The sequence below is a fragment of the Mugil cephalus genome, chromosome 10, assembly GCF_022458985.1.
Source record: "Mugil cephalus isolate CIBA_MC_2020 chromosome 10, CIBA_Mcephalus_1.1, whole genome shotgun sequence".
NCBI classification, from domain to species: domain Eukaryota; kingdom Metazoa; phylum Chordata; class Actinopteri; order Mugiliformes; family Mugilidae; genus Mugil; species Mugil cephalus.
In genome coordinates, this window is record NC_061779.1 from 3,612,448 (window position 1) to 3,625,804 (window position 13,357).

General features: G+C 43.6%; 1 protein-coding gene across 1 annotated transcript; it reads left to right on the forward strand.

Annotated features, from left to right (window-relative positions):
• Positions 1-281: 281 nt before the first annotated feature.
• mapk12a (mitogen-activated protein kinase 12a) lies at positions 282-7,667 on the forward strand. Its single transcript, XM_047597236.1, has 12 exons — positions 282-613; positions 1,254-1,383; positions 1,507-1,565; positions 2,706-2,817; positions 2,915-2,944; positions 3,107-3,154; positions 3,333-3,447; positions 5,705-5,776; positions 5,937-6,016; positions 6,113-6,191; positions 6,287-6,460; positions 6,545-7,667. The coding sequence occupies exons 1-12, from the start codon at positions 495-497 to the stop codon at positions 6,610-6,612; spliced, it is 1,086 nt and encodes a 361-aa protein (XP_047453192.1). The 5' UTR covers positions 282-494; the 3' UTR covers positions 6,613-7,667.
• The last annotated feature ends 5,690 nt before the right edge of the window (positions 7,668-13,357 follow it).

A 13,357-nucleotide genomic window follows, 5' to 3' on the forward strand; every position in this document is an offset into this window, starting at 1 on the left:
CTGTTTCCTCGTTCTGTTTCCTGGATGCACAGCACCGTCTTGTATTTCTAACAACACATATTTGGCTTTGTTTACACCCCCGAGCCTTCTCTAGCCTTCATGTAACGTTCATGTCCCTGCAAGCCTCGAATAGTTCCTTGGTGCAGCGAGTAGAGTAAGCCTTGTTTTTTAGAGTATATTGCCCGGGTTGTCATCCAAATTGTGCGCACCCTAGCGTACTTCACAAAAATGTTGCCAGCCCGTTCTCGTGTTACTCACATTCCTCACCCTAATTCTTTACCTTTAATTGCAGTTCTCTAGCAAAACTCGGGAGTGGCTTTCGGCGACCTAAGGGTGCGCCTTGAACTGCGCAATGATCGAGGGTGAAGCGCATAGGTGGGATCTGGGACAATGGGCGTGTAGCGCCGGAAGAGACAAAAGAGCCAAAGAGAGATCTCTGCTGAACTTCTGATTTGATTTACAGTTTTGACTATATATTTTTTTACCAAATAAAGATGAGTGCGCGAGTCAGACCTGGCTACTACCGCCAGGAAGTCAACAAAACCTCGTGGGAGGTACCGGAGCGGTACCGGGATCTGAGGCAGGTGGGGACCGGCGCGTACGGGACGGTGTGGTAAGTGGCAAACGTGTGAGAGTTGAAGCGGCTTTATGACACTAATAGCCTGTCTAACAAAGGGGGCGACGGGGCAGATGGTGCCGCACGGGCAGCCGCTCCGTGTGCCACGGTCAAACAAAAGAAAAAAGTGTCTGCGCTCCGCTGAACAGACGCTGCTTCACTTCCTCATATGATGGAGACACTTGCGCCGACACGTCCGCGGCGGGTTCTCCTCAGTCTCACTGACTACTCGAGTCACCTGTAAGACTATCAACCAAATCATGCGCGCGGGAGTGGGGGGGAAATAGACTCGGTGAGTTCACTGAAACGCAGCGACGGAAAGCCAGGCACCTTTGCGCGTGTTGCTGCTGCGTGCGGCCCCTTTGTTACCAATGATTAACTACTTGTGCGGGCGCTGCTCTGCTCTGACGCACTGAGCACAACTTAATAACACATTAACCAGCTCAAATTACGGTCGAAAACACGGTGAAGATTGAGCGGATTACTCCTGCCACGGAGCGAAGAGGGAACAGTTGCACACCCGGGCGGTCTGCTCGGTTCCCAGGTCACATGGTGGCTCCTAGACTAGATTATTATTTCCTCATACTGGTTCTAGGTGATGGATGATATTTTCTTTCTTTCCTCATTCACTCTTCAGCTCAGCTCTGGACTCCAGGACAGGAGCCAAGGTGGCGATAAAGAAACTCTACAGACCTTTCCAGTCTGAGGTCTTTGCAAAGCGGGCCTACAGGGAGCTGAGGCTCCTCAGACACATGAAACATGAAAACGTGAGGCGCTAACAACTCCTTCTTTTTTTTCAATCAGCACACTGCTCGGTTTCACCTCTTCAAATTCTAGACATTTAAGTATTCAAGCGCATTTAAATTTAAACTGGCTTCCTTCTGGTGCAGGTGATCGGTCTGTTAGATGTGTTTACTGCTGACCTCTCTCTGGACAGACTCCATGATTTGTAAGTACATTTTCTGCTGCTGTCACTGCCATAGCGTGGCATTAACCTGCTCTGCCTGCAGACAGAGTAAACAGCTATGCATACATATATAATGTGATGATGAATATAGGCATAAAGTCCAGATCCAACCTGTTTGGGAGCATTTGCATCCAATTCAAAGGGAAGGTGTCAGAATTAAAAACCATCTTTAGACACAGTTGTCTACTTTATTGCTCAAAAGACCAGCGGCGGCTATTCCTTCATCATTTATTCATCGGTTAAGCAAGTAAAAGCCTTGTAGTTGTTTTCAAGTATGGCATTTACTCTGATCAGGCATAACATTATGACCACCTCCCTTGTATCTCCAAGACAGTTGTGACTCTGTGGATCATCCCACAGATACTTAATCAGTTGTGAATGTAGTGAATTTGGAGGTCAGGTCAACATGTTGTTCTGCTCTTCATGGTTTTCATGTTTTTGTGTGTGTGTGTGTCTGTGTCAGGCTGCATCCTGCTGCCATGAAGGAGTATCATTGCTATGGGGTGAGGGGGTCTAGTGGTCTAGTGTAGGTGGATGCAAATGCATGCAAATGCGAGGTCTAAAGGTTTCCCAGTAGAATGTTGTCTGTGATGGACTGGTGACCGGTCCAGGGCCCGATAATAGCTGCGACCCTAGAGAGGACAAGCGGTAGTAGGAGATGAGATATACACAATACAGGCCAGAAGTTTGGAAGTAACTTCAAGTTTCTGTTCACAGTGCCTTTCTTAAAAATCAGCATGAGATATGAGTTTTGGGATGTATTAACTACATGATCAGACTTTGCATTTTCCTCAGTTTACCTTTAGGTGAACATTGATGTTACCAGACTATTGTTGAATAAATGTCAGCAAAAGAAAAGAAGAAGGCCTTAGTTTTAGGGTCAAGAAGATTCACAAGAGTCACGACTAGAAAAATCACAGTTTGCATTATTCACTTTAACTCTGTCTGCATACAAATATAGAACTAATGCCCTGTATATGCCACGCTGTTGGTAAAGCTAGAGGAGGTTATTATGAAGAAAGTAAAAATGTCTTCTGCTAAGTTTACATAATAATCAACACACACACATCCAGGTCTAACTGTAGCCAGATGTAATAATCATCATAATTTTTCCCCCCCAAGTTATCTGGTGATGCCGTTCATGGGAACAGATCTGAGGAAGCTGATGAAGCTGCAGAAGCTGACAGAAGAAAGAATTCAGTATTTGGTTTATCAGATGCTCAAAGGCCTGAAGGTGGAGAGCTCAACTTTGATCAGTTCCAGCTGATTTATTCCTCTAGTTAAACTGATCAGTTGATTAAATCTTCCTTCCGTTCTCATTTTTCCTTCAGTACATTCATTCTGCCGGGATTATTCACAGGGTAAGTCGTGTCTCATTTGCATCTACGTAAGCGTGAAGCATTTCTTATATTTCTTTTCACACATTTTTTCATCTCTCGAGTGTCTCTTAACATTTTTCTGCGCCTGGCTCGCTGCCTGCAGACAATCTCACAGTCACAGTCTTTTCATACCAACTTTCACAGGACCTCAAACCAGGAAATCTCGCCATCAACCAAGACTGTGAGCTCAAGGTACGTCTGCACGCGCCGTGCGTCTCAGTTTATGGCTTCTTTGCCGTACGGCCTGGAAGGACGTTTAAATCTGTCCAAACATAAGTCCAGGATTTCAGGCCTGTTGCGTACATTGGATTTTTCTGTAGATTAGACGGCGCTTAACTCTGTTAATGGGTCTCTTGTCGTGTTCTGTCAGATCTTGGACTTCGGTTTAGCGCGGCAGGCTGACACCGAGATGACGGGGTACGTGGTGACTCGCTGGTACAGAGCCCCAGAGGTCATTCTCAACTGGATGCACTACACTCAAACTGGTAATGAAGCGCTAATGAGGGGGAAAAAAACACTCACGCTGTCGACTGTGTGTCATGTTCAGTTCTTTCAGTTCCTTCTGATGCAGCACGGTGCGCTTGTTTTATGATTTGCCCTTAAACTCCGCCGCTTCGACGAGTGACTTACAACATCTCTCACACTGACCTTTACAACCTGCAGAGAACAGGACAGAACTTGTTTCCTTCAGCGGCGCCTGGTGCTTTCAGGGGGATCTGAGACAAAAGCACAGCTAAAGATGAGCCGTGCCCTTTTACATGAAACGCGGCGCGTCATTCAGTCAGTAGATACGCAGATCAGCCACAACATTAAAACCACTGACAGGAGAAGTTAATAACACTGGGAAGCTTGTGACAGTTCAATGTTCTGCTGGGAAACATTTGGATCTGGTTGTGTTACTTAGACTCGTAGCACCCACCTAGACCACCCGAGACCAAAACCACCCATCCCGCAGCACCCCAGTGCCATCCAGCAGCCACCCCAGGGAACAGGACACACACACACACACACACACACAAACTAAAAAAAAAAGGACAAAAACAGCACAAAGTGTTGACCTGGCCTCCAAACTCACTAGATCCCAAACTGATCAAGTGTCTGTGGGATGATCCACAGAGGCCCCTCCCCTCAACCCACAGGACCCACCAACAACAGGCAGTGTTGCCACAGTTACCTTGAAAAAGTAATCTTATTACTGATTACTCCTTTAAAAAGTAACTTTGTTACTGATCACTTGATTTTAAAGGAAACAAAGTTAGTTTACAAGTTACTTTATTAGTTACATTCAGTTGCACCACATAAAAATAAAGTAAAAGAAATGTTTTTTTTTAACAAAAAGGAATTTGCAGCATTTCCTCTACAACATGCTGCCCAACCAGCCTCTACAAATCTCCCCAACTTACTGGTTTTTCCAAATTCTTGACCTAGAGACCTTTATTTTTTTTTTTGCTATTTTTTTCTCAGAGGTTAACCTCTGACCCTTCGGCCTCCCAGCTGCGCCTCTAACCACTACTCCGGTGGATGTATTTCCACCTCATGCATCTCATGCTGAAAACATGACTTGTCACACACGTGACGTCCCCAGGAGGCAATAGAAAAGAAAAGAATAAAATGGAAAAAATATTAATGCACAGTAACTTGGATAAGTAACTTTAATCTGATTACTGGTTTGGAAATAGTAACACATTAGGTTACTGTTACTGGAAAAGTAGTGATGCCTGCATGTGATTACTAAGTACCGTCTTACCACAGGACACCCTCAGAAGGTCCATGTCTATTCTATGATGAGACTTCTGTTTTGGAGGCACAAGCGAGACCTACACAATAATAGGAAGGTGGTCATAATGTTTTGACTAATTGGTGTGTATTAGTAATGTCCCTTCAGGGGCAGGTTCTGTTTGTGACTGGTGAGTTTCCTGTGTCCTGCGTCCAGTCTGTGAGACAGTTTAGTTTTAGTTGCATTCATTGTGTCTCACAGAGGTGTAATGTTGGAAATGGAACTGGTGCTTTTGTTGGTCACAGAATGTCAGAGGTGTAATGATCTTTTTCCCTCACTGGTAAATTACAAATGGGTGAATAAAACTGCTCCTTTGCATCTCTTGGGTCAAAGGGAAGTAATGGCCAACATAAGGAGGTCTTGTGTTTGAGCAAAATACAACATACACAATATTTTAAACTGCTGAAAAGGTTCAGAAAAAAAAAGAAAAAAAAAAGCGCATCACATGTATTTTAATCAATACACTGTGGAAACCTGTCTGCTCTCATCTGCTGGCTTCAGCCCTGGAGGCTGCTGTCAGCTGGTTTAGGAGCTGGCAGTTTAGCCAACTGGTTGTTTAACTAGTTTTCCAGATAACAGCAGGTCTGCGTGCCAGTTTTTTGTTTACAGCCCGTATAGCAACATGAGAACATGAGAATGAATTTGGAGTTTCTACAGCAGCTTTACTTGTGGCATTTGTTTGTGGCGTGTAATTTTGCTCGCTGACGGAGAGTGAAGGCCGTTTTCACTCTTGCAACTCTGTGCCTTCGTGCGACCAAAGCCTGCTCAGTTGTGATTGTTCAGTCCTACCCCGGATTACAAATGAAAACCAAAAAGCATCCCATATCCCTGTCTGTGCATTAAGTGCAGCGCTGTTCTGACGCTATAAATCCACTAGGTGGTGCTCTCTTCTTATTTATAACTCTCCACTTTGACTTGAATGTGGTGTTTTATAATCAACTCTGTCTTGTGTCTCTTTTCCTCAGTGGATATCTGGTCCGTGGGCTGCATCATGGCCGAGATGCTGCAAGGAAAACCTCTTTTTAAAGGCAACGACCGTATCCTTTACCTCTGCCTTCAGAGTTTATACATCCAGAGAGAGGTATCTCAACATAGAATCGTACTTTTTCCCCTCCACTTCGTCTAGCTAATTGAATAATCGTCCCTCTTGTGACTCATTTAAATGTCACCTTTGAACCTTGACCCCGCGCTCCCCAGACCTAGATCAGCTGACTGAGATCATGAAGCTCACAGGAACACCAACTCCAGAGTTAATGTCGAAACTAGAGTCTGAGGATGTGAGTTGGAGGCAAATACATGCTCCAAATATAATAATGCACATATTAATAAACAGTATTCCTGTGTATTATTGTTCTTTGTATGTCTACTTTTAGGCCAAAGGCTACATCAAAGGTCTTCAGAAAGTGGAAAAGAAAGACCTACAGAAGGTGTTTTCCACTGCTAATCCACAGGGTAGGACACGCTCCATCTTTTCTATTGTCTTTTCTTAATTTTAGGAATAAAACCCCAGTGGGTTATTCTGTTTTCTGTGATTCCTCCTTCCTCAGCCGTGTCTGTTCTGGAGCGCATGTTGTTGCTGGATCCGGAGGAACGGGTGACGGCTGCGGAGGCCCTCACGCTACCTTACTTCGCCGAGTTCAGAGAACCAGGGGAGGAGACGGAAGCGGAGCCGTACGACCACTCGCTAGATAACGCAGAGCTGACCGTGGACCAGTGGAAACGTAAGGACAATCAATGCAGAGGATGTAAAATCAGAATTATCACCGCGTTTACTGAAGGAGCTCTTCGTGTGTTTCTTTCTGCAGGCCACGTCTTCACAGAGATCTTGAGCTTCAAGCCCATTTTGCCGAAGTCCAAGGAAACCTCTCTGTGAGACACAAAGAGGGGGACTTCAACCCGTGCAGCCTGAAACCAGAACAAAGTCTTTTAACGTTGATCCCGACCGGGAAAAAAAAAACAGTTTGATCACAAAACTTAATGAATGTCAAGTGACTCTTGATTTCAAGCTCCTGTGGGATTCTTCTTCTTTGTCAGAGTAAAAGTAAGTATTTGGACATTTTAACGCTTTTTTGTTCTTAAATAACTGATACTACGTTAAAGTTCAGAGTCTCAGCTTTGACATGAATAGATTGGATTCAATGCAGGAAAGACACTGACCCCCAGACATCACCAGACACATTGCGTCTTCACCGGTGGTGCTTCCATCAGGCTTTCACTTTGCCTTGATGAAACATACAACCTGCATCCATGAGAGGGTTCTGCACTTACTCTGCAGTCATTAAGGGGTTTTCTTCCCCATGCAAATTATCTTAAGGTCATCTACAAGACTTTCCATGTTGTAGTTTTCTAAGCATGATGCTGTACTGTATATAGTGTTGAGAAACACCAAAGTCAAGCTGAGACTTTCAACTTTAACAGATTCTCATATTTATTTCACATTTCAGTGTGATGCAGCACACGAAGAACGAAATATGTCCAAATACTTATGGTTTAGACTCTATGCAAACTGACTGGTTGAACCAGGGAGCGATGGAGGCATTATAACTAATGGCTAAATTTAAAGTTTCAATTTAATTCCCTTTACGATGGTATGTGTGTTGTTTGAAACTCAGTTTGGCTCATCTTTATCGATCAGGAAATAAGAGAAAACACTTAGAAATATTGTAATCAAACTGACAGTCTTTCGGAATTGTGGTGACAATCATATGTAAGAATTGCTTGTGTGTGTGTGTGTGCATGTGTGTGTGTGTGTGTGTGTGTGTGTGTTTGTGTTTGTGTTTATGTGTGTGTTTATGTGTGTGGTTGACTTTATTATTTCTCCCAGTGGCCTTAAAGTCAAAGTGCAGCGGGGGTGAACAATGTATTCTACACTGATTGGTGAATTCATGTTTGTAATGTGCATTTTTAATAATATTCTCTTTGAATATAGCATTTGCCTATGTGTGTTTTCTCCCATACAAGCCAGTTTTAATAATGGATTCTGACACGTCACGTGCAAATTGAAGGTGAAGCACTGCACCTTTAAAGCATCGAACGCATTGAACCGTGGTAGAATTGATTAAATATGTATTTTCACATCTTGGCTATGCAAATAAATACGTCATCCAAGAGAGCTTGGGGCTGGAGAAGCCACTTCTATTGTTTAAGTAAAAGTTTAAAGGATTAAATGTACTACAATCACCGGCCACTTTATTAGGTACACCTTGCTAGTAAAAGGTTGGACCCCCTTTTGCCTTCAGAACTGCATACGTTCAACAAGGTGTTGGAAACATTCCTCAGAGGTTTTGGTCCATATTGACATGATAGCATCACACAGTTGCTGCAGATTTGTCGGCTGCACATCTATGATGAGAATCTCCCGTTCCACCGCATCCCAAAGGTTCCTCTATTGGATTGAGATCTGCTGACTGTGGAGGCTGTTGGAGAACAGTGAACTCATTGTCATGTTCCAGAAACCAGTTTGAGATGATATGAGCTTTGTGACATGGTGCATTATCCTGCTGGAAGTAGCCGTCAGAAGATGGTTCACTGTGGTCATAAAGGGATGGACATGGTCAGCAACAACACTCAGGTAGGCTGTGGCATTTAAACCATGCTGAGTTTGTACTAAGGGGCCCAAAGTGTGTCACATCATGTGGCCAATGTGTGTTTGAATTTTAGTAAGTTGTCTTGATCTCCTCTACATGCCTAAATGCATTGATTTGCAGCCATGTGATTGGCTGATTAGCTATTTGCGTTAACAAGCAATTGAACAAGTGTACCTAATAAAGTGGCAAGTGAGTGTATATTACCTCGAGAAGCAACTGTCCAATCATTTAACCCCAAGAGGCAGTTTCAGATTTCTGTTGCATGTGCACACCTCTAGGTGGCAGCATGTAAACAAGCCTGAGAAAGGAACCTATGTCCATAAAAGATACTTAAGACTCCCACGGAATGATCCACCGCCAACATTTGGACTTGTCACAGTAGAAAAATGATGGCACTGCTCTCTAAAGTGTACACGAAGCTATTACAGTGAACCAGCAGGAGCAGCAATATCATCACTGATGCACATTTCCCTGTGCTGGAAAGCCAGAAAATGTGATGTCCTTATAATTTCACGTAGCCATCACATCAAAAATGATGATTCACAAACCACCTGGATAAGTGAACATTGCCTCCCATGAGCCTCATCTGTGCTTGTAGTGAATTTAATAGTAATTAGAAAGCTTGCTAAAGAACTAAACCGAGAGAGGAGGCATGATAAACACTGCTAAATGTCTACATGTTAGTATTGCCTCTGTGGGCATGTTAGCACGCTGACGTTCAGCTCCCTGAGCCCGGCTCTTGTTAGCCTATTTTGGGTGATTAAAGCTGTCAGAGATGAGCTGTCATAGTAGCAGCCGCCGTGATTTATTGTGCTGCAGTTAATGCGGACAGACTTATTTTTTGCCGCGAATATGATGGATGACACCGAGAAGCAAATGTTTAAACATTCTCGCAAGAATGCCTGTTTGCTTTCAGATTCTGCTCGTTCCTCCACATAACTCTCCGCCAGTGGGTGTTGAATTTGCCGAGCTTGTCTTGAGTGACCTCCAGAACTTTGACTCCCCGTGGCGACTCCCCAGAGGACGAGCTTCCTCCCTGGGCCCGTGCTCCTCTCAACTAATCCCTGGTTGTTGTGGCTTCGCTACACACACACACACACACACACAAACAGGGTCGGCGTGCTGCTGGATAGTTCACCGAGAAGTCAGAGAGTTCTGTTGCCGCGGCAGACGCGAAAACAGAGTCGAAAAGTACATTTTCTTTACCGCACGGCCCCTCTTCTCCAGCGCTGCAGCACGTGGATGGAGCATCTTGTTTGTGAATCCTGTGGTTTATTCTCTGCAGCGTATTTCTCAAGACGCAGAGCTCACATGTGCACAAACAGATGCACCTGGCACACACGATTGGAAGCGCAACACATGCCTCCGTACCCCGCGGGCTGACACTAACTCACGAGGGAGTGCGCGCGGAATGGCAGCAATGCCCAAACACTCTTCTGACCTGGGTCACTCTCCTTCCTCAAAGTGGAATGTCAGTTCTGGTTGTGTTTATTTTATGTGTGTGTGGGAGGCACATCACTGTGAATCTCACCATGGTGAGAGGATCAACACTGTCCATGCCGGGATTTCTTCATGCCTCCCGCGTTCTCGTTGTTAAATTCTGGTTCTTGAGCAAAAAAAAATAAAAATAAAAATAAAAAAAGACGGAGCTTTTTAACGCTGATGAGCTTGGAATCTCTTATGTTCATTTCACTCGTTTCACAGCGGGAGCTCTGACAGCTAAATATTTGATACGCAAGAACTGACACTGTCACCGTGAAAGCAGAAGCAGCTCTCTGTTTACCCCCGAGCCCATCGGGTTTTATTGAAATGAACAACCACGACAGAATATGATCAATGGGAGTGTTTTCCCTCCAGATAATTTGGATTGTCATGTCCTTGCCGGAGATAAACAGATTCAGGGGCTCGGGCGGAGACAAATCGAGTTTAACGTTGAGGCGAAGTGAAAATGTGTCATCTCGCTGAATATCCTCTGTCTGTTATATTTTTATTTTTACATTGTAGGATAATTGTGTGCACGATATCCACCATGTGACTGCTCGGTTCCACATGTCAGCTTGCGTTGCCGCTCCTGCTGTTCAGTGGTAAATTTAAAGAGGTCTGCGTTTCCTCATACATGGCTCCAGTAGATGTGTCGCAACGCCGTTAAAAGTCAGATACTCCGGATGACAGCGGAAGCATTCTTAGCATTAAGTAAAGGTGGATTAAGTCCTCTAAGCTCGCTCGTATCCGAAGCTATTTTCCACGCTTAAAAGGGAGGAAATGACTTTTAATCACTTCCCAAGCTCGCCGCCGTGTTTGCGTGTTTTCTGTTTGTGTGCTCGAGTGGATGAATGTTTATGGCTTTCCAGCCTCCGTGTTATTTTGTCCCAGTGTTTGTTTGTGTGCACAGTTCAGCGGGTGTGCAGAGGTCAAGCGGAGCTCCCAATAAAGAGAGTCACGCAGCCAGCATACCACAGATGAAGCTTTTCTGTCCCAATCTCATTGCAGCTACCTCCCTGCTCTTCCTATACGACCTTCTCTTGTCTTCACACATGGGAGAGCCTCAAGTAAATCTTTGCAGGACGTACACGGAAGCACACATGCTCACTGTGGGGTGGTACAGGGGGGGACAAACTATAGAGGAAATTCCACAGTCTTACATGGAGTCCCCACTCTTAACACCGAGGGGGAAGATACTCCAACTTCCCTGGGGCTGCAATAGGAACAGAAAAAATGTAGTTAATAGGGAGGTTTTAAAGGTGAAAGAGAACTGGAGCAAAGGGAAGAGATTAGTAAGGGGTGGATGAAAGTAAAGGAAGAGGAGATGAAGAGAAAGGCTGCACGAGATGCAGAGGGCCTGAGGGAGAGTCTATCTCTGGGCAGTTTAGTTTACATTAGCTCATTCGTTAGCCATCCGCCCCTCGTTTGAAGAGACCTCCGCGGGATGTGCAGCGTAAAAGAGCGCTCACATGCAGATCGCGATCCCCGTGCGAGGACAGCTCTCCATCCATCTGCGATGTGTTGACGCGCGGGATGTAGCGTGTCACAGTTACGCCACCAGGGCGTCGAACTTCTCCGACCCACAAGAGTGACGGCGGCCAGCTGCTGGGCAGAGGCGAAGAGACTGCAAGTTTAAATAGGAGACAACGTGTCAGATACAGCTTGTTTTTTTCCCCTCCTAAGTGTGCCAGTACATCCAAACACTGATTATAAAATCATCTCTATCGTTTGTCAAAAGTGGTCGTGTTTGGGGCGAAGGTTAAAAGTGCAAATACTTTCTGGGTTGATGAATTCGAGTGCTGCCGGGAAGCTTCGGTAGTTAAGACAATCATTGCTCCATATGGAAGCTACACCTTTGGGACTGGCCTCACATTACCATATCTGTCAAATAAATAAAATAGGGTGGTAGTCCGCCTGTCGTGTCTGACTATTAGATATTTGACAGGAGCTGCAAACAACAGAGTGGGAGATGAATGTAGATGAATACTATACGCACTTCAACGTAATGAGGTCAAATGGGATTCGGCAAGAGTGGAAGAACGGCTCCAAATGTGATGATAAAATGCTTAAACTCCAATTTAGCTCGATACTTTACGACACTCAGTGTTTTACTTTGTCTATAAAAAAAAAAGAACTAAGAGACAAAAACACATTTTCTTAGTTCTCAGATTTTCTTTGACGTTCATTTTCATAAATGACACTGAACAGCCTGCATGGTAGCCTGTGAGGGCAAAAGCTAGGATTAAAAAAGATGCAAATTCACTCAAAGCTGCCCATAAAATGTATTACTTCCAGCTTATCGTCGTAACACCAGGTGAATCAGGTGAAGCGAGTGAAAATTTGAACCAGTTCTCCAGAGGACAGTGAAAGAAACATTAGCCAGCAAATGTTGGAAAAACGGAAAAGATGGTTATTGCAGATTTATAAAATCCATGTTGCTTCCTTCACCTTCAGAACTATTAAATGAAGTTATATTGATTGTTTTCTGACGTGTGGAGTTACATATTTTGTCATCTGCCCAGTCTTCACGGCCTTGAGTTATCTTCTCCCACCTGAATGAACAATTCTCCACACTCTAAAAACTGATTTGTGGGGTTAGTAAGCGTAGCTCAAAATCAAGATCTTTTTCTGCATTAAAAAATTGTTATTTAACCTCCTGAGACCGTGCGTCCTCATATGGGGATATTAAGTTTCATTGTAGCAGCTTATTCTGCTTCATTTGAACTTTATCCTCATAACTAGATACTAGTTGGTGTAAAAACATTATCATGCAACAAAGGAGCAAAAATGTACAAAACCTCATCAAATTGTATGGTTGAAACTTGCTTATTTTGTCTTTTTTAGTTTAATATGCAAACACAGCAAATTTCATCAATAGCATCGAGCTATAACTTTACTAATTAGCTAATACTCGTTTGACGACACTGGGAATTCATTATTTGCAATTCTGTCTTTGCACAGCCATGTTCAGTTTTATATTTTGTTACACATTGGTGACTTTATTATAATATACAGTGAAATAATCCCCATGTCCACATATAAGGACGTAATTTTTTCCAAAAACTGCTACCTGTTAATAGATGATGCTTAGTTTTTATAGTTCTTACGTCCCACTCATCCCAAATACCTTGGAGAAATAAAAAATACACATCAAACTAAAGCTCAGGTCTCAGGAGTTTAAGTTGGTCATTATAATGAGTTGATAATTTAACATGTTATAAATGAAAATAAATTAATAAATAGTCCCAAATCAATAATAATAATACGTGACTTTTCAACTGATATTTCTGCCTTAATTGAACATAGAGGAGCATTCAGTTAGCACAGCTTAAAATTAATTGTGACTATTGATTATTTTACTAAACAAACTATTTGCATGAACATTTTTGAGTAGAATGAAAGGAAAAGAAATAAGTTACAATAACTAGAAGGAGTAATTTGCTGCCTTCTCTGATAATGCAGCTCAGGAGGTAGAGCAGTGTCTAATAATTTAAAGGTTGGTGGTTTGATTCTGCCCTATCCCTGGTCTGTCTGTTTTTCTATTATTTT

Bases quoted from the DNA above. Each gene is read 5' to 3' on its own strand.
- mapk12a (XM_047597236.1), top strand. From the start codon at position 495: ATGAGTGCGCGAGTCAGACCTGGCTACTACCGCCAGGAAGTCAACAAA. The intron at 2,818-2,914 runs GTGGAGAGCTCA...TTTTTCCTTCAG, and splicing joins AGATGCTCAAAGGCCTGAAG to TACATTCATTCTGCCGGGAT. The intron at 5,777-5,936 runs GTATCCTTTACC...CGCGCTCCCCAG, and splicing joins TCTTTTTAAAGGCAACGACC to ACCTAGATCAGCTGACTGAG.